The 21,067-nt window shown below is 41.1% G+C and overlaps 1 protein-coding gene across 1 annotated transcript in view; it reads right to left on the bottom strand.

Moving 5' to 3' along the window:
• The window catches only part of LOC133978514 (MAM domain-containing glycosylphosphatidylinositol anchor protein 1), a 175,894-nt gene that overhangs the window by 88,343 nt on the left and 66,484 nt on the right, over window positions 1–21,067 (bottom strand). Inside the window, exon 4 of the mRNA XM_062416775.1 lies at window positions 15,307–15,481. Coding sequence (XP_062272759.1) covers window positions 15,307–15,481 — 175 coding nt within the window. The remainder of the gene's footprint in view (window positions 1–15,306; window positions 15,482–21,067) is intronic.

Raw genomic sequence — 21,067 nt, 5'->3', positions numbered from 1 at the left:
AAGGTAGGGGGGTGCTAAGTTGTTGAGGGCCTTGTAGGTGGTGAGGAGGATTTTAAAGTTGATTCTGTGTTTGATTGGAAGCCAGTGAAGTTCACGGAGGACAGGTGTGATGTGTTCTCTGGAGCGGGTACCGGAGGAGGCGTGCAGCAGAGTTCTGGACGTATTGGAGTTTATTGAGGACTTTGGTGGTGGTGCCGTAGAGAAGACTGTTGCAGTAATCGAGCCTTGATGTAATGAAAGCATGAATGAGTGTCTCAGCAGCGGTAGTAGACAGGTTGGGGCGGAGGCGGGCGATGTTTCGGAGGTGGAAAAAGGCGGTTTTGGTGATATGGTTGACATGGGGGAGGAAGGAGAGAGTGGGATCCAGGATAACTCCAAGGTTACGGATTTTGGTGGAGGGGTTATGGTGGAGCCGTCAATGTTGAGGGAGAAGTTCTGAGTGGAGTGGGTGAGGGAGTCAGGACCAATGATGAGGACTTCGGATTTGTTGGAGTTGAGTTTGAGGAAGTTATTTTGCATCCAGGTCTTAATGGCAGTCAGACAGTTGGAGAGGGTTGAGAGGGTGGAGGCAGTGATGGTTTTGGAGGGGAGGTAAAGCTGTGTGTCATCGGCGTAGCAGTGGAACTGGAGACCATGGTGACGGAGGATCTGACCAAGTGGAAGCATGTATAGAATGAAGAGGAGTGGACCAAGCACAGAGCCCTGGGGGACACCGTGGATGAGAGGAGCAGTGGCTGATTGGCAGTTGTTGATGGCAATGAATTGGTGTCTGTCGGAGAGATAGGATCTGAGCCAGGAGAGGACGGTGCCAGTGATGCCGAGGGTGGATTGAAGACGGGAGATGAGAATGGAGTGGTGGATCGTGTCAAAGGCAGCACTGAGGTCAAGGAGGATGAGGATGTTGAGGGAGCCGGTGTCAGAGGATAGCAGAAGGTCATTTGTCACTTTGAGGAGGGCAGTTTCTGTACTGTGTTTAGAGCGGAAACCAGATTGGAAGAGTTCGAAGAGGTCGTTTGAGTCTAGGTAGGTGATGAGTTGTTTGGCAACAACACGTTCGAGGATTTTTGATAGAAAAGGCAGATTGGAAATGGGGCGGTAGTTGTTAGGGGAATCAGGATCAAGGCCGGGTTTCTTTAGTACGGGGGTGACTGATGCAAGCTTTAGGGAGGAGGGGACATGGCCAGAGGAAAGAGTGGAGTGGTTGTGATGAGGGTGGTGAGAGCAGGGAGACAGGCCTTTAGAAGTGCGGTGGGAAGCGGGTCAAGGTTGCTGGTTGATGGTTTCATGGTTGAGACTGTGGAGGAGAGATCAGAGGAGGTGATGGTAGCAAAGGTGGAGAAGGATTTACCAGTGGTTTGGGGGGGCCCAGGTTCGGGACATGGAGCGGGGTAGGTGGTCAACTGGCTGTGGATTGTGCTGATTTTGTCACTGAAGAAGGATAGGAAGTTATTGCATTTCTCAACTGAGAAGGAGTGTGAGATGGTGTCCATTGGTTTGAGGAGTGTGTTAATGGTGGTGAAGAGGGTCCTTGGATTGCTGCTGCCAGACTGGATGATTTCAGAGTAGTAGGAGGAGCGGGTAGAGTTCAGGGTGTCTTTGTAGAGCTGTAGATGTTGTTTATACATTTCCTGGTGAACAGTAAGACCCGTTTTTGAGGCAAGCCGTTCCAGTTGGCGTCGTTTGGATTTGAGATGGTGGAGTTCATCAGTGTACCATGGGGCAGAGTGGGTGAATGAGACCAGTTTAGACTGAACAGGTGCAAGCTGGTCAAGGCAGGATGAAAGTGATGAGTTGTAGCAGTTGACCAGGTTGTCGAGGAAGTTGTTGTGGGTGATGGTGAGTTTTGAGATGGACTCAGAAAGACATGTGGAGAGAGAGGATGGGTTGATGGACTTAAGGTTGCGGAAGGTGATGGTGCGTTTTTGCTTCTCGTGGGGGGAGGGAGTGTGAGTTTGGAAAGTGATGGCCAGATGATCGGAGATGTGAAGGTTGTTACTGGCCAGGTGACTGATGGTGACTCCAGTGGAACAGACCAGATCCAGGGTGTGGCCTTTATGATGGGTTGGAAAATCAACGTGCTGGGTGATGTTGAAGAATGAGAGGATTTCCAGAAGTTCGGTTGCTGGTTTGCAGTCAGAGGAGTCAACATGAGTGTTGAAGTCGCCCAGGAGGAGAACAGATGGAGATATAGCACAGAGCTGGGTAAGGAATGCAGATAAATCAGAGGGAAAGGCAGGGTCGGGCTTGGGGGGACGGTAAATGACTGCGATGAACAGGGGCTTGGGACCAGATAGTTTAAAAGAAAGGGATTCGAATGATGAAGGGGTTGGGATGGATGTTGCACTGGTTTTGATGTCATGGCGATGAATGATGGCAATTCCACCTCCAGTTCGACCATCCAGACGAGGTTTATCAATGTAGGAGTATCCAGGGGGTGTGGCTTGATTGAGTGAAAAATTGTCCATGGGTTTTTGCCAGGTTTCGGTGAGACAGAGAAAATCCAGTGCTGAGTCAGAAATAAATTCACTGAGGAGAAGTCCTTTTTTATTAAGTGAACGGGTGTTGAGAAGAGCAAATTTCAGATGAGATGGGTTTCCATTGGTGATGGGTTGAGGAGCTCTGGGTAGAGGAGTGAGGTAAACAGTGCGCACGTTGTGATTGTTATGGTGATGACGTTGTGTCTTTGGAGGGTGCCGATTGGCCCACAGAGAAGGAATTGAATTCCCTGAGCCGGAGTAAACAAACTTTCTCCGGCTGCCTCTATGGACATATCGTGGCCGACAAGGAAGTCCAAGTTCATTGATGCTGTTGGATGCAACGTGCCCGGGAGGAGTGGTTGGTGAAGAGTGTAGTTGGAGAAGTTCGGAGATGGGATGCCGGTATTTTAGCACCATGCTGTCGTTGGTCCTGCTGACACTGCTAGTAGCGTTAGCAGCTAGCCGTGCGATGCCAGCACTAGTCGGCAGCTAACCGCGAGCTCGCTGGCTAGTAACGTCAGCCAACTCAGATGGAAAACAGAGAGGGAAGCGAGGACAATCCAGACCATGACAGGACGACAGAAGCAAATGCAACCGGAGTGACGGAGGTCGGCAACCCGACGGGGACGGAGGTGGTTAGGCCCGCAGAGCTTTTGTTTCCCGGAGGGCAATGTTGACAGCAGGAGATCCAAGCAGGTAGGATGCCTACTTCACGGGTAGAGGGGGAGATTGTAGTCAGATCCAAGGTCCAGAAAGGTGTCGAACAGAAGGGGTTGAAAGTAGGAGGAAAGTAGACACAAGGAGAACTAGTAGAAGAGTTTAAAAGACTAATAAATTTAAGAAAATCGCGGGTGGAGAAGCGGCGAACAGAGCAGCGCCAGCGTCCTCTCCATAGGTTGCCAGGCAACTCTCTGTTTCATGTGTTGCAGCTTCATTAATTTGCTATATTATGTCAGGTTGGACAAAACAGCATACAGAACTCATGCTATAAATTTAAAATAAATCATGCATATGCTGATAAAGGATTTGAGACATGTTCTGACATATGAGACTATGTAATGGCACTACAACTTTGTTTATTTTATACAGAGCATCTATCCTTTAGATGCACAGAGGTTTAAATTTAACATGCAGTGAGTGTAAGGCATGTAAAACTCTGGACAGGTCACAAGTTTATTGTGACAGACAAAAACATATTCATAATTCAGTGTATTTGCTTACTTGCAGGTCTGTGGGCTGTGGAGGGAAAGCCACATGACCATGAGAAGGACATTAGAACTCCAGCTGGGATCAAATCCACAGCACTATTGCTGTGAGGTGACAATGCCAACCACTGAGTCACTGCCATCCTTATTCATTACACACTAATGAAATTATTATGGTTGACTAAAGTCCTCCCTTCTGTCACAGCAACAGCAAAAATATCAGAATGCTACCAGTGTGGATAATGATAACTGTTATGCATGCAAGCTGATGCACTGTAGTGTGTGAGCATTTGTGTGCAACTTAACTGTGTTCTTTATCAGGAGTGTGAGTCCCTGTGTGTATTCCTGTGTGCGTGTAACATATAAAAATCTATGTCAACTCATGTTAGGAGGAAACAACATGTTCTCAACCTGTGTGTATTGATTAAAGGTGAAGTGACAGTTTTACTTGTTCATAAGCCTTCCAAATTCAGCAGATAGACAGGGGCAGGGAGGGTCTGGTCTTGATGGTGGCTTTCCCATACCTTGTGATGTATTAAGTTGCCAGCACTAGTGTTTCAAGTGTTATGGGGGAATTTGCATAATTGCCCATAGGGATTAATAATGGCCTGTACTGTGCTAGTAGGATGTCTAGTGCCTATTTCTGGTTTCTCTACTGCTCAGCCACAGATGGCTGCTTTTTTTAACCATACAATTTACACATGCTTTTCACTATCAATAAAAATGACATTTCATATTTCATATTAACAAAATGTAAAATGGCACCTTGACATCACTGTGTCTGTGTATTTAAGCCTTGTATAGTAGGTCGTATGGGTTGTATAGCAGATATTTTATCTGTACTTTATATATCAATATGTCTATACAGGAACCTGTTTTTGTTGTGAGGGTGACAGAGCAGATTGACTCTAAGGGTGTTGGTGTGGAAATTTTTAACAATCATTTTTCCAGCAATGTCTGTCGAGCTCCACAACACTTCCCGTTAAGAAACAGGATTTAACCACATAGGCAAAGGGGGACAATCCCTTGTGCTAAAAGGCAGTTAAGCACCACCTCCACCACCATTGGTGCCCACTCCATACTCAGTAAGTCAGAGTACAGATTGAGCATAATATATATATATATATATATATATATATATATATATATATATATATATATATATATATATTATGCTCATATATATATATATATATATATATATATTATGCTCATATATATACATTTATATATTGCATGTTACATTGGGTATTTTCATACTTGACAAAAATCAGTATAGTTCAAATACTGCACTTATAGGAAAAAAATTGAGGGTAAAGAAACCTTTGCAAATTTGATGACATACAGAAGCTCTCTGCTATACTCACTGAGTGCTCAGTGTGTGTCCACCCTGGCTTCCCAGGTTATGAAGACTTGAGGGAATTAAGTAATTCTGATGTAAATCAATACATCACCCAAGAGTTAATAATAAGAATGGCCTGGGCTGTTTTCTTCTGTTTCCTAGATGTTTTTGAATAAGAGAAATTTTAGATCAATCTTACCTAAATATGAACATACAAAGTTACGCTGGGAGTGGCATAAAAGAACATGGTGTCACAGCAGAGCAGAGCAGCCAGAAAAAAACACCCAAAAAACAAAAAAAACAGGGGACACTGCTTAAGGCAGGTGTCACTGCACTTTAACTCACACATATGAGATATGACGTATTATTTCCTTAAGAACAGGAATTGTGTGACTTAATACTTAATATTTAACTTGTATAATTACTTTACTTGTGTAACGCATATACATATTATTATAACGTATATTACTTGTATAATGCAATGTACACCTTGTTGTGAATTGCATGTCAAGACACGTTTGTCTGTAGTCTACTTAAAGAAAACATCAAACACTACATCTAATATAGACTGAAAATGTACTGTTTTTTTTTTTTAGATAGACATCTATTTTGCTCTACCATCAGTTTATAAAAGGGTTTTTTCAAATGTTCTTTTCCCATCTGTTACAAGAATACAGTGTTCTTCTGCAAAGGCTGTAGTGTTCTGCATATCAACCAGCACCAGAAGCTGTTTTTCTCTAATAAACACCACAAAAGTGATAGCCAGCTCAGCTGAACAGACAAAACAAAGACTGGTTCTTACAGGAGCATGGACTAGAAAATCCATGCGAAACCAAAGACCTTAATTGCTGAGAGGGATGAAAGCTGCTGCATATAAAAGTAGTCAACATTGCTATTACATTTCCAAGAATTAAACATGTACTATAATGATACTATATGGCCCCTCTCTTTTGAATGGCAGTGTACATTTCACTGTTCAGTTTAGACATCATTACATCTTATTATATATTGCAAGAATGAATCTGGCATATTATAACTGTAGCTCTGACTGTCTCCATTTTTTTTGTCTTGCAGTTTCATTGTGTACCCTTCATGACATTTTCATTGTCAAACACATGGAACTAATAATGGCTGCATTAATGTTATTAGTTACACATGTGCTTTTGCTGCCATTACATGTCCACCATGAGTATAGCTTTTTACAAGCTGAACTCTCAGTGATCTATTTCTTTTTTGTAAATGTGGCAAAAAGAAAATGCTGTCTGAAAATGACTGATAAACTAGAAAACATTCTTCCAGCAGTGCAGAATGTAGACAATTTGATCTGTGAGAAAGAGGAAAGTGGAAAATATACTATAGAGCGCTGAAAAACACACTGCACACAGTTACACAAACATTGTCTGTTGCCTGTGTGGAAATATCAGCAGAGCATTTTTCTTTTTCATTTTCTTTTCATATTTTCCAGGTTACAGATTTGACCAGATCAGGTACCTCTCTAATGTACTTGTTCTGGCTACTGTAGGTGATGCGGACAAGTTCAAATCATGGAATATAGTAAGAATACAGAAATACAGAAAAAACACATCCATATAAACTATATTTCAAAATGCATCTCTTCAGTAACAGCCCAGCATGGAAACAATGACCATTCCTTCAGACAGCGAGAGAGAGAATAAGAAAAGTGTTCAGGGGATGAAACTTGCAAAAGAAAGTAGGAGAGACATAGCCTATGGAGACAAGACTGAGTGATGGAGGAAACACAAACAAACTAAGGAAATCATGAAAGAAGCATGCATAAACAGAAATATATATTGAAAGAGCAACCGGGAGTAATAACAAGTAGCACACACACAGAGAAGGGCATAGAGTGCCACAGAGAACAAGATAAACAAAGAAAGTTAGGAAGGGAAAGACATATGGAGAGGGATGTGAGTTGATGAGTAAATGGAAGAAAGTTTGGCAAATGTGTGACTCAGGGAGTAGTACAGTGACTAAATGATTCATCCTGTGATTTCACAGCCTATTCCACTGAAAGGTCATAGCTTCTTTAAACTACCTGTTACCACCTCTCTGGAAGTGTATAGGGGACTATATAAAAATGATTATGTACATATAAAATGAAAATGTAATTCTGCAATAGCATTATAATTTAGTTAAGTTATTTGAGTAAGAATTTTTAAAAATGCAATAATCCACTTTGCATTTGCATTTTCTCATACTGGTATGGGTGTTCTATGACCATGTTAAAAGAAGAAAATGGAAATGTCCTAACTGTGCATTTTGCAACTTTGTATTTGTACATCAATAGAGTGTGGTGAAATGTAAATGTAAATGCAATAGATTGGGGTGCTGTTTTGCCTATTTGAACATTGTCAACTGTACAGCAGGTTAAGTATTTGAAAATAAAATGCCCAATGCTGTTTTCAATTTAAAATTGTCAGGAAAAAATGTCATTAATTTATTTATTCCATTTTCGAATTAAAAATAGCCACAATACTTGCGAAAAATGCAAAAGGCTCTCTCTAGAGCCATTGTTTGTTTGTTCATTAAGGGCAGTAGCGTGCCCTTAATGGACAAAAGAAAGTATTGTTTGCCGATACAGCCAACAGAGCAGCCGCACACATATAGGCCTATGTCCTACAATACATAAACATTGCGAATCCAATGTAAGGCCACTATTATGCGACAGTACTTAATCGACACCAACATGACAGCTGATCAACATCCGCAACGCATCAATACACCACTTTGCAGCATCGCCATCAGATCATCTACCCTTAGGTCACTACCCACTTTACAATGCACATACCATGTGACACAACTTCAAAAACAGCACATACTGCTCTGCACCCTTAGAGGAAACTTCTAAATCACTTCAAAAATAAAATCAATTTCTATAACAGACACAAACATGCTCCAAAAACGGTTCTAAATTTACTTCACAAAGAGAAAGAGAGAGAGACATTAGCCCAACAGCAGCGCCAATCTGCTCCAGAGAAAGTAAAGAAAAAAAGAAAACTAGCACTCACTGATTATTTGTAGATTAAATCCAACCTGTGATCCTTCATGTTGAAAAAGGCACCCGAAGCAGTTCCGCAATCATATCTTTATCTACCGATGTTGCTGTTAAATCAACCGCCATCAACGTTCCAGAATAACAGACAGTGCGTCATCACGCACCTGCCCATGGGCCAATCAGCCAAGCTCTTTTGAATGACGACGCCCAGGCCAGCACTAGAAACTCTGCTTGACTTAGGGCGTTCTGTCAATAACACATCAAAATTTGATTGGCTGATGATACGGTCACTCAACGTTAAGCACCCAATAGCAGCGTCCAGCTCGATCAGAGGGCTAGCAATGCAGCTACTGCTGGCCCCAGCAGAGGAAGGGCGCTGTGATGCGTTTATAGGACATAGGAGATTTGAGCTCCACAAAATATAACCATTCGTTTTCTGGATAAAGTTGCATACTGAACAAGTAATTGACTCCAGATACATTTCAGAATGACCTTTTAATTATGGAAAAAACAGAAAAAATACATTTTTGACAGCGCTAGCAGTGCTAGCCTTGCTGCCCCTGACTGCACACCACTGATTCGAATCAAACAGCTTTTCCATTTCCAACATAATAAAGTCATAGAATGCCCATACGAATGTGTGAAAATTAATTTAATTTTCAAGTTTATATTATTATTTTGATATAGTCCCCCACAGGTTTCCATTTACCACAATTTGCTTGCTTTCCATGTCAAAGTGTGTGCAGCCTGAATATGTGTGTGTGCTTTGTTTCTACTCAGTGCCAGCAGTGCCAGTGCCCATTCCTCATGCTCTAGCCAGGACTAGTGTCACCCTGAAGCGCAGAGCCTGAGTGGTGACAGAAGACTCTGGCCAAAAGGGACAGACTAAATGCCACCTAGCCTGCTGTTTATGGGTGTGGGTGTGTGTGTGTGTGTGTGTGTGCGTGTGTGTGTGTGTGTGTGTGTGTGTGTGTGTGTGTGTGTGTGTGTGTGTGTGTGTGTGTGTGTGTGTGTGTGTGTGTGTGTGTGTGTGTGTGTGTGTGTGTGTGTGTGCTTGGTTGTGTTTGCATTTCAATTTTCAAAGCACCACTTGTATTACTGCGCTGGGACAATTTTCTGATACCACAAAGCTGGAATAATAGATTACACATTCTTCTATAGACTCCCATAGCCAATGACAGTTAAGGCGATAACTGCCAAAACTGAGAAAGGGCTTGTGTATATTTGGAGATTCATGGTCTTATAGTCCATTGACTTATAGTGTCATAACTAAGAAAGCCGCAGGAGGTTAGAGACAGTTTCTTTGATTCTGGCTGTAAAATCAGCTGAAAGGAGGGGAGTTATTTTTTCAACTGGATTTGGTTCTAAAACACCTCAAAGGATATGGCTGCCAACTTTCTGAATTTTTCTTAATGTCAACAAATCTCACGTACTGAGCCAAACTGACAATGAATTCATCCCATTTACAAGTATTGTGTGCAGAACCAAACCCTGATATGTCTTATTCCTATGTGCTGTAAACCTCCACACCTCAACACCACCTTGTTGTCCTACAGTATGTTGTATTACACTGTACATCGTACATTTCTTAAAGAACTTAATTACACAGTAGAGTTTGTCATATGTAGCAAAACGAGCTAGTGAAGCAGCCGTATATAGAACCGCGCAGGTTCAGTGGCATCTGCCTTAAAATGTACTACTCTGAAGATGTAATCGCTGTTATTAGTTTTTGGAGCCATTTCTAAATAAACTACCACCTACCACATTTTGAATTTAACATATATTATATGTTATACTATATGTACTGTATATGTACATGTATATGTGCTTAGTATTGTGTTATCCATATGTGTAATGGAAATCCTACATTCCCTACTTATCACAATTAAGAATTTATCTAACTCATGCATAATCATTCTGAAAATCCTGATACATCTGCGTAGATAGATTTTCACAGAATGATGTACTAGCTGAAAAGTAGGAAGATAACTGTCGGTGAAATAGTTGATTGCCATTGTGGCCACTAAAATAGATATAAATATCACATATAATTGGAACTATCTAGATACTGTGGAGACTGTGAACCCCTGAGAGTCAACTGAAACTATCTGCATGGCTACATACTACTATGGGCAAGCAAGAGGCATTTTGGGTAGATATTTGTAATTTGGATGACCTGGTCTGTTGGTCACCTGGTCAAACAGTTTTAAAAGTATTTTCACAGAGATATAACAACAAAAGAAAATTGCAACATCAATATCATCATCCTTGCCGTCAAACCACTGATATCAACATCCCCATCATCAGCATAATCGCCATCAATATCATCATTATCATCTTCATCATCATGATCTTCACTATCATTAATCCCATAACAGTTGACCACTTACCTGTTTGTGTCCTGAAGAGAGTAATGAATCCACAGAGAGAACATGGCTGCAACAAAGCTGAGATGAGGTTTTTCTTTGTCTTTTTTTTTTCTTTTTTTAATCTCATATAGTTTTTCTCCTGATATAACATATATTTGTATCATTTGTCGGGTTTCTGAACCAAGTCCATCCCGTCAGTAGAGGCTACTTAAAGTTAAACCCCGCTTGCTCACTGTCCTACTGTCTCAGTGGTTAGGGTGCTAGATCATTGGTCAGCTGGTTGATACATGTGACCACATGTGGTGGAGGTTTAAAGGAAAAGGTTGTTTTCAGTAACGACTGATGTGTGGGTGAGGTGTTGCTGAGTTGAGTGCAATAGTGAAGCCAGTCTAAGATTGACGGTACGGTTGTTGTATGTGCTTTTGATGTAATTGGAAAAGGGGAGATTGACAGAGGGTTGATGCTGAATCTAGCTTCACCTGTATTTGCTCAATGAGTACACAGACTTTTCTAATTTGTTGATTAAAGGTCCTGCAAGAAGATTGATCAAAGCAAGAAAGACAAGCTGGCAGGCATCAGTCATTCTGTACTAACTGATTTATTCAAAATAGCCTTGTGGTTAATAAGTAAATACATACTGAATTAATAACTGCTTCACAGGCCTATTCAGAGAATAGAAATAAAAAGAGGAGCGTATAAAGGATGTGAAAATGAGGGAGGAAAGGTCTCACTGCGTGCGAGTTGTGGAACAAATAAACAAAAGGAGAAAATATGAAACGACAAAAGAATAAAAGCAAGGGAATGAGTGACTGAGGGAGAGACAGGGTGTCGGTTACAGGAATATATGAGTGACTTTTGCTGTATATGCACGCTATTCAAAACAGAATATTGAATATGTGCCTTTGCTCCAATCTTGAAACTCTCCACTCATTTTCTGCTCTCTTTTCAGTTTCCATCTGTCATTCACTCTCTCCCATCCCCATTCTCTCCTACTGTTCCTCTCACTCTCACACACTACCCTTTGAAGTGCAAGTGTCTTCTTTTTGTGAGAGTGCTTTTGGACATGCTTGAGTATATATATGTACATGCATGCTTGAAGTGCCTGTGTTGCAGTAGGTTCAGTAGGTTCAGTGGTTCATGTATGTAGTAAATGCAAATAATGTGTGAGTACTTCAATTAAATAAGTGAAGGGTGGGCACACTTGCATGCCTTCTTGTGATTGTATGAAAGGAAGGTTAAGCCGCATGCAGGGTATATAACCCAAAGTCAGACACTGCTGTGTTTGGTTGAGCCACACATGAGGGGAGAGAGACCAGAGCGTACTTACTTCATAGGCACTCAAAAAAAACATGCACCAGTGTATGTGGTTCAGAGGGGAAGGCAGGAAGGAAAATAAAGAGTAGATAATGAAGAGAAAGAGCAATGCTTGGTCATTTCACTTAATAGCTGACATGGAAAAGAAAAAGAAAATGTGTGATTGAGCGAAATAGAGAAGGAGAGCTAAAGCTGTGCAGGTAACAGCATGTTCTGCAGTCCAATAGCTGGATGCATCCAAGTTGAATAGCATATGAGTGCATCTACCTTATTAAGTCCATCTCTCTCTCTTTCTCTCTTTTCCCTTCCTAAATTCCATTTTTCTTTATTCTTCTCTCCATGTTTCCCTTTTTTGGGGATGGAACTTACAACTGCCTCAGTAATAAAATCTAATCAATCATTATGCATTTATATGTTAGTTTTGTCTTAGAAAGGTCAAGTAGTCTTTAGCACAGATAATAATTCTGAATGTAATCTATTTACCCTCATTTCCTTCCCCTTTCTTTTCCTGCTTCACATACTGCACATTGTACCCACAAAAAACAAAACAAAACCCAAAACAGACTTTCCTCTGTTTCCTCTTGACTATCTCTGTAGAAAAATATGGACATATCATCTGTGATGTCCCCCATTGATTTCTGACAGGGCTTTTTGGAGCCAGGAGTTTGTGTTTACTGCTAGCTGGCATTTTGTCAGCTATTTAAATCTGGACAAGCCATATTTCACAAGAAAATGAAACTTGGGAGGAGCTGAGGTTGACTGAGCTAGCAGCGATCACAATGATTAAGTACTGAGGTCTGAGAGATACCTGTCAATTATGAAAACACAATCAAATCATTTAAGACAGTGATGGAATGATTTTTTTTAGACTACAAGGATACATTTTGTGAAGGATTGAAGGAAAATGTAATGACAAACTTGAATAGATTTGTGTTGTTTTTAGGCCAATATCAAAATAGATTCCTAAATTGCATCATTTAATATCAATTAATAAATTATTTATACAAATTAATATTATAATAATTTCTCCCATGACTGATCAAGATAAACAATTCAAGGAATTCTTTAAATTTGTTTTTCTTTTTAGTATTATGACCAAGACGTACTGAGTTTATAGCTGAAACATGAACTTACTAGTGCTAAAGGACCCCAAGCATATTGTTGGCATTTCTATATTTTATAAAGTTATCTCAATGCTTTATGTTGGTTTTTCCTTGATAATTTGTCTCCCATACTGTTAAAATGGCATCTTTAGGAACTACTACTAATACTTCACCACTTCTGCCTCACTGCTTTCGACTCCTCTTTCTCCACTCTCCCATCCATCTGCCCTTCCATGCTCATGTATCTATCCCTCTCTCTCTATGTCTTTTTTCCCTGGTAGCCTGGACTAATTGTTACATCGTTTTAGCGCTAAAGTCGCCCTGTGTAGGAAGCGTGGCTGATCGCTGCCAGGTCGAACACAGCACGGGGGATGGGGAATTGAACAAGCATTGGCCGTCAGAGCTGGTTAGCCTCACAGAGCTCCTGTCACAACTACAATCACAATACAACCTGTTTACTACCCAGGCCCCCTGCAATTACCAGCTCCCCAGCAGGGGCCAAGCTAGCGCCTGGGGAGGACTAACACTATCAGCAGAAAGGGAGGAGGAAGAAGGAGGGAGGGAGAGCCCCATTAAGAGGCAGGGTGGTGGATAAGTGACAAATCCTAGAGGGACAAGCATGCTGAGAGTATGTGTGTGTGTCTGCAGATGTGTGTATGGTTGCACAGGCAAAATTGTTTGGTGTGAGAGATGTTGTGCTAAAGGAGAGGTAGAAGGCCACGGTGTTGTACTGTGCACAAAGTAGAGTAGGAAAGGAGAGGAATTTGGCAAGTAAAAAGGCAGGTAATGGATGTTTAGTGTTATAGGGCCCATTGAAAATCTGCCTTTTTCTATTAGCCTATAAATGAACCATTAAAATGATTGAATCAATGAAGGAAGGAACTATGTAGGCAATAAATTGATAGAGTGAATGGACAAGGATTTTAGGGTGCTGGGAATCAATAAAACTGTATAATACTATTGATGTTTTCAGGGTATAGTTGCATGTGAACCAGCCTGTCGCCATGACCTGGCCCCTGACACACAGGGACAGTGGGGCAGTGAAACAAGCAGCAGTATGGGGCCCCTACAACACAACACTGCTTCTCAAATGTCACATGTTTAGCATTGTGGTTCCAATCTGAAGGTTTTGCACAGGTTCTCCCAAATCACATGTTTTTGGGTTGTCAGTAAATTTAATCTGTTTTCTATATTTTCATGATGTCACCTATAATGACATTTGAGTTTTTGGAATGAATGGTACAACACATGTAGGCTGGCATAATGAATAATTTACCAAAACAAGACTACCCTTGGCTGCATATGCACATATTCTGAAAGCATCTTTGATAATAATTGGTAATGGAACATGAACCAAGGACGCCAAACTACTTCTTCTCTCAACATATTCAGGCTATTTAATCAATTACTGCAGCTTCGCAAATACAATGATAAAGCAGTTCTGGTGTTACAGAGCAAAACAGACGTGCACTTCACTTTTTTGTCTTGTTAATCCTTCACCAATGTCATTAGAAGTAGCTCTTAATTTGATTGCAGCGGATTCTGAAAATGTTGTTTATCTCTCCACCGCAGTGTCATGTGCTGACATTGTTGCAGGTTAAAACTCTTCAGTATAGAGTATCACTCTGGGAAATTACTGCTGCCAGATAATTATTGGCGTCCAAGATAAAAGGGCCTTGCAACATAATCTAGTATATTGTGCTTTTTTTATTACAAGCAATAATAAAGGACCCACTACGCAGCCCAATTTTACAGGAACAGTTCAATGGATATGCAAGTGTGGAAAGGAGAGGTAATATGTTAATTATTAGCTGATATTGTCAAGTTAGAGGATGTAACAGTGCTTAACAGCAAGAAGCATGAAGTATATCTCAATTCAGTAAAAATCGTTGATAACTGGTGTGTCATAACTGGGTTTTCTTTGGTGACAGTGTTTGGTGCAGTATGGATATCACTAGAGGGACATGGATTAGTTGAGAAACAGTGGGTTAGGGAGCCCATACCACCTGGACTAACTGTTATAACACTCTCAATAGGTCCCACAGACTTCACTTTTTTCCAGGAGTATCTGACAAAACAGTTTTTCTTCTGTAATTAACTTCATTGGTGGAGTAGACACCCTGCTTTATCCACACACTGAACCAACAGTCCACATAAAGTGCATTGAAATTGTGTTTTGAATGTGTTGCACCCTCTTATCTATACCATTCCCAAATACTACAATTCTATTTGATCTATCCTCTTTCCCTCTAATCCACCAACCATGCTTTTCATCCTCTCCACCACAAGTCATCAGATACTCCTGGAAGCCATTCCCACCTGAAATCTCATCATCCCTCCAATCTGTCTTTCATCTTTCCTTCTCCAATCTTTCCATCTGTCCCCATCTCAGTCTTCTCTAACAGTGGGAATAGCTGTAGTGATAGTCAACCGTGGTCTAGAAGTGGAAGGAGTGTTTCTCCTCTTTCAGGCCCACTTACACTGCACATCTACGCGGATGGACTTGATGGCAGCCACCCCCACCCCGTTGTCGGCCTTGCAGTAGTAGCGACCCCCCTGCACCCTCTGGATGCCCTCGATGCGCAGTGTCTCGTTGTAGATGGATGTTTCCTGGAACTTGTCTGATGCACTGCCTGCCGTCTTCGTCCATCGTACCTACAGAAAGTGGTGGAGGGGAGGCAAAGATACTGTCAATGAAAGTGAAATGTACTGAAGGACAGAATCGGTCAAAGAGCAATAGAAGAAAATTGAGATATACTAAGAAAGTATTTTAAAATACTGTATGGGCACTTGAACTACACCCAACAATGACGTTACAGTGTACTAACATATCTTGGAGTGCACTTGTACATCACTGTGGCAAAGTTTACAAGAACTTCGCTAACCTTGATTGCCTAAAAAAACTCAAGCTCAGTATTGTTGTATGTGCCTCAATGTGTGTTGTTGTAAAAATGTGGGTTCTTTGTAAAAAAATGTTTTTAAAAATCCAATTAATAGCATGTGCTGGACATGCCCAAACAGGATTTTATCAAAGCATAGCTTAAAACATAAGTCAAGGCACTGAATCACTGAGTTTGTGAGCTGTAGAAATGCATGTCTTTATAAAGCAAATTAAATGACAAAAAGTAAGCATGAGTAAGGCAGACAGGATGGGTCTTAATTTTACTGGAAAGGTCATTAAATTGTCTGAATGTCTGATCAAGATTATAAACCCAGTTATATTTTTCTTCCTTGAGATAAAATCTGTCTCTGCACCACAGAGTGGAAATTAATGACACTTAGCGCTGTGGTTGTGGTGTCCATGCTACTAAACTCAAACCATTAAGACTTTTGACAAACTCCAAAGCTTTTTCACGCTTCAATTATCCCATCAAGTCGTGGGAATGCTGCTCAGTAGACAGCTACATGATATTTTCACTCGCTTAATCCAATGCACAAACATACACTCATATTTTAGAGATACATGAAAGCCAGTAAACTCATCAGCGCTAGAACGTTATTGTTGTGTGTGTGTGTGTGTGTGTGTGCGTGTGCGTGTGCGTGTGCGTGTGCGTGTGTGTGTGTGTGTGTGTGTGTACATTCCATTAATCCCTATTAACCCTTCTGTCTGTTATCAACCTCAACGAGACTATCAACCATGTCCTGTTGAGGAGGTCAGAGAGGATAATGGGCAAAAGTCACTGATACAGCGTGTGTGTATGTGTGTATGCAAATGTGTGTGTTCCTGCTTTCATGCACACTTGCCTGCTTGTGTTCCTGGATGTGTACACAGTATTGGTGTACATATTCACTTCTGCTCGTGTGTGTGTTGGTTAGAAAGCAGGTTATATGGATTAGCGGATTATCAGGGCCTGTGTAAACGCTCCCTGTCTGTTTATTCAGCTCTGTTTGTGGGAGGGATTTGGAGGAGGCAGACTGCCATTGATCAAACCAGCCAAGGTGAGCAATGAACCAAACCCTGTCTCTCCATGGTTTAGTGACTCCAGTTTGTATGCATGTTGTGTGTGTGTGTGTGTGTGTGTGTGTGTGTGTGTGTGTGTGTGTGTGTGTGTGTGTGTGTGTGTGTGTGTGTGTGTGTGTGTGTGTGTGTGTGTGTGTGTGTGTGTGTGTGTGTGTGGGTGCGTGCATGTGTGTTTGTGGACCTTTGCAAGAGTCAGAACAAGGGAGGGAGTGAAAGTGAGCATGAAGTGTGCATCTGTGTTCCTCTGCTTTTATCCTCTCTCTTCAAGGATTAAAAGATGAGTGAATTTTTTACAAATTACGGACATTTTGTTTGCTTTAGCTTTGGAGAAGAAGCATTTCTGGAGTTATTCATAGGATTAGAGTTCAGGAACATTAAGATTAGACTGAAGTTTAGATGAATTTAAATGACAAGATTATGTGATAGGTGGCTTTGAAATTGGATAAGAAAAACAATGCTGCATTTCAGTAAAAAACAAAAACTGTTACTTTCTGTTTGTTATGTGTGTTTAATTTTGTGAAACAGGCAATAGAATGAAAAAGGGACTCTGTATTGCACTCAAAAGATTACACTATGTCAGTAGAGATGGAAGCAGTACATGAGCTTACAATAATGCCTCCGAGAGTTTTGTTAGATAAGAAGATTCTGCAGTAAAATGCATGAAAAAAGTATGTAAGGAGACAAGAAAGGTAGAGGGAGAGAGGAAAAACATGTGAGTTGGTGAGGAATACAGTAAATAAGGAGCGGGTATGTTTGTGAGTGGGAAAAAAATGTTCTTCCAAGTGAGAGTGAGTAAGAAACAGAATGAGAGGGAATGATATATACAGTATTGCTGGCAGCTGTGTGATGGGGGGGGAAAAAGTGCATCACACAGAGAGTTGCTACACCGGGGAGGCAGATGAAGCAAAATAGAGAGAGGTGATATTGCGAATAAAGGGGATATTGTATCGATGCAGATGACAGCCAGGCAGCAGAGGAGCCTTTATCTGCCTGTGACACCAGCAACTTAAAACCATCACCTGCGCTCTCTTTCTCTGACTTCCTCCACACCTCTTTCATTTTTTCTTCCTCCAATACACAAGTGACACTGCTCCTTTTTTCCCTATTGTGGTCCCAGTGGATTGGGCTGGATATATTTTCCTCTTCCTCATCTTTTCCTTGTCTGGCTATTTTTCCCTTTCTTTATGTATTTACAAAGTACAGCAACACTGAACATTTGCTTGTTATCAGATCTTGTGTTTAAATGTACTTCCATTTAAAAAGACATACACAATCCCCAAAACTTTCACCCCACGCAGACACACACATGTACGTAGGGAGATGCATTTGTTGAGTCAGTGCTTTTTGTAATAATAGCTCTTACATTTGGTAAGAAGCGTAATGTAAATGGAGGGTTTGGGATCCCCTGGGATCCAACACGACATGAAATGTAGCAGGTTTTGTTCACTCTTTCTGTATTCAGCTGGGGAGCTGTATGCTGTCTTGGCCACAGATGTTTCAACAGGAGAACAGAAACAGTGCAGGGAGAAGAAGAACAGCCTTGCAGGAATATTGCGAGAGGAAGTTAGGGACCACTTTCTGGTTGTGTTTTTATGGTAGAGTGGGTGGATGGTGCCATTAGGCCCTATTCAAACTGTGGTTATTGAGGGATGCACTAAAAATACCGACCAGAACCAAGCGGGCTTGTAAAATTTCCATTAGTGTCACATGTTGTGTGATCATCACTCACAGTAATTCCTTTTTACAGAACATTTGTTTACAACCAATGCATACCACAATCTGCACTGTGAGAACCGTAAACAGTAATAACTTGTCTCTTGAATAATATCACACTGCCTTATTCCTACTGGAGGGGAATCAGTCAAGTAAAAATGGTTGAGTCTTACAGTGATGTTTGATAAAACAGTCTAGAGTGTAGTACCCCCTATCATCCTTTATCCCATTCTTTTTAAAATACCTTGTCCTATGTCATTTAGTGCTGTTTGAAGTTTCGATTTTCAAAACCCAGACAGTAAAGTCAATATTGTTGGGGGAAACACAAGTCTTTCCATTGAATTTGAATTTTCCATTTGATGAGTTGTTGTGGAATGTAGCATTAACTCCAGCTGGTTATATGAATCTGATAAACATACTTTATTAGTATCATCAACCAAGCTGCAACCTGATATGTGAGCAAAAGGCAACAACCATGGCTTGAAAATGCAGCCAATGTGCAAGCCCCTTAAAGTGCAATACCACTGATGACTGCTAGGCTCTGGCTCCAAAAAGTTCCCGGCCCAATAGACTCCCATTCAAAAAGCATTACTAAATCAGGGCCCTCTAACAAGTGTGCTGGTGTTCATTTGGAAACAATTGCTCTATCAATAGGATATAAAGAGGAATAAGAGCTTTGATGTATGCCATATGAGCGTTGACTGACAGCTCAGTTGCTGCTCTTCCCAGCTCGGGGAAACACTTTGAGTCAGATTATTGTGGCAATATTGCGGTAGGTTTAATGTTACTTAATCACAACATCTGCTGTGTTAGTTAGCTAATGTTAGCACAAGTCTGCACCTCTCAGTGCTCCCAGTGAGTTAGCATTAGCTTTGGTCCAAGTTGGGGGATGTGTTTCTAGACTCCTTATTTGGAAGGTCCTGGCTACAATGGAAAAGATGTTGCCAAACATAAGCAACAACTCCAGGCTTAAAACTGGCTCCAATGCAAACCAAAGGGTGATGTCACATCTTGCTTCAACTATTTTTATACACAGCCTATGCACCTGATTCAATATTTTTTTAACATTAGCTCGGAATAAACTTCTCCAGCCACAGTAGATGCACTGTACTACATGATATAGATGCACCTCGGTGTTTGTTTATTTGGTGCACATCCACTGCAAAATCCACTGCAATCCAATACAACTACCCTGCAACAAAACCTAACTTTATGAAACCTATAAAGTTCAGTTATGGACACAATTTTAGATTCACTTTGCAATGCTTTCTGGCCTCCAAAATGATCACAGAGGTGAATGAACACATCTGACTCATTGTCAACAAAAACTGAACATTATGAGCTTCATAAAGGCAGATTTATTACAGAGCTGTTCATAAGCAGAGTGACTGCATGGGCATAAGGGGTGACTGCCCCAAGGCCCATGCTCAGTAAGGGCCCACTGGGCAGTTCAGCAGGAATGGTAACTCTCTTAACTTTTTCTATTTATTCTCTGTGGTAGTTCTCACTGCTATGAATGTAATATCCCCTCCGACCACAACGTGGGTTGCACTAGCAAAGTGACTCTGTCCATATTTCCTCTTGTTGATGCTGTGGGAAGTGAAGACTGCAGAAGCAGTGATTCAAAGTGTATGGCTAACTTCAATGAAAATGTTTGCCAGAATATGAGATATTCACATCTTCTCATGTTTCAGCTGTTTGGGGCTCTTATAGAGGTGTTTGCATTTGTGCATGGAGGAGGTCAGATTATCCAACCTCTCTTTGCTTAGTGTTGAGTGGGACACAACAACTGACAAAACCAAAGTGGTTGACAGGTTTTCTCCTATGAAGGGAAGGAGGCTGTTGTAAAAAAGGGTCCGTGATATGAACAAAGTTTGTTAACCTGTTCGGATTATTTTGTTCTATGGAGGATGGGGGAATACACAAATGGACTACACTAAACTACAGGCTAAACAGGGGCAAAAAGAATGCTAGATTAATCTGTTGTTTAACTCCATGCATACATTATCTTGGCACCTGTCTGTGTCACTGTCTGCGGTGTGGTAGACTTTCTGTCTCTTTATGTCTGAATGAATAGGCATTGTATAGTGTTGTATACCGCTGTGTCTGTTTAATGTTTATGTTATTGCTGTGTTATAGACATGGTATTGAGACAACACACCTGGCCTGCCACTGTCTGAACCATTCGTCAGTCGATGCACTATGTGCTGTCCTCAGTGCTGAAACATCTAAACACGACAGGTAACCTGTTTTCTGTTTTTGTTCAAGCTTGTCTAACACAGTGGCTTCCGGTGTTTTTTTAAGAAATAGGCCAGCTTGGCTTAATAAGGGACAATTTCTGTTTATGAATAGCATAGGCTATATCAGCTATTTTACAACTGTGAATTTTAAAATGACCTCATCAGAAAGGCCCCTCCAGAATGTTCTGTTTCCTGTATGTTGAGAGTCTAGCTCTGCCCCTGATTGTATTGATTTGACTTTGATTTACTTGCATCCTACTAAATATCTGATAAACTGACGTCAGACTCTAGCTTCAAAACAGTACGATGTGTTGACTTGAAGACAAA

Source organism: Scomber scombrus, chromosome 1, assembly GCF_963691925.1.
Source record: "Scomber scombrus chromosome 1, fScoSco1.1, whole genome shotgun sequence".
Taxonomy (NCBI): Eukaryota; Metazoa; Chordata; class Actinopteri; order Scombriformes; family Scombridae; genus Scomber; species Scomber scombrus.
Note: the sequence above shows the minus strand (reverse complement) of the source record. Positions and strands in the feature narration are given on the sequence as shown.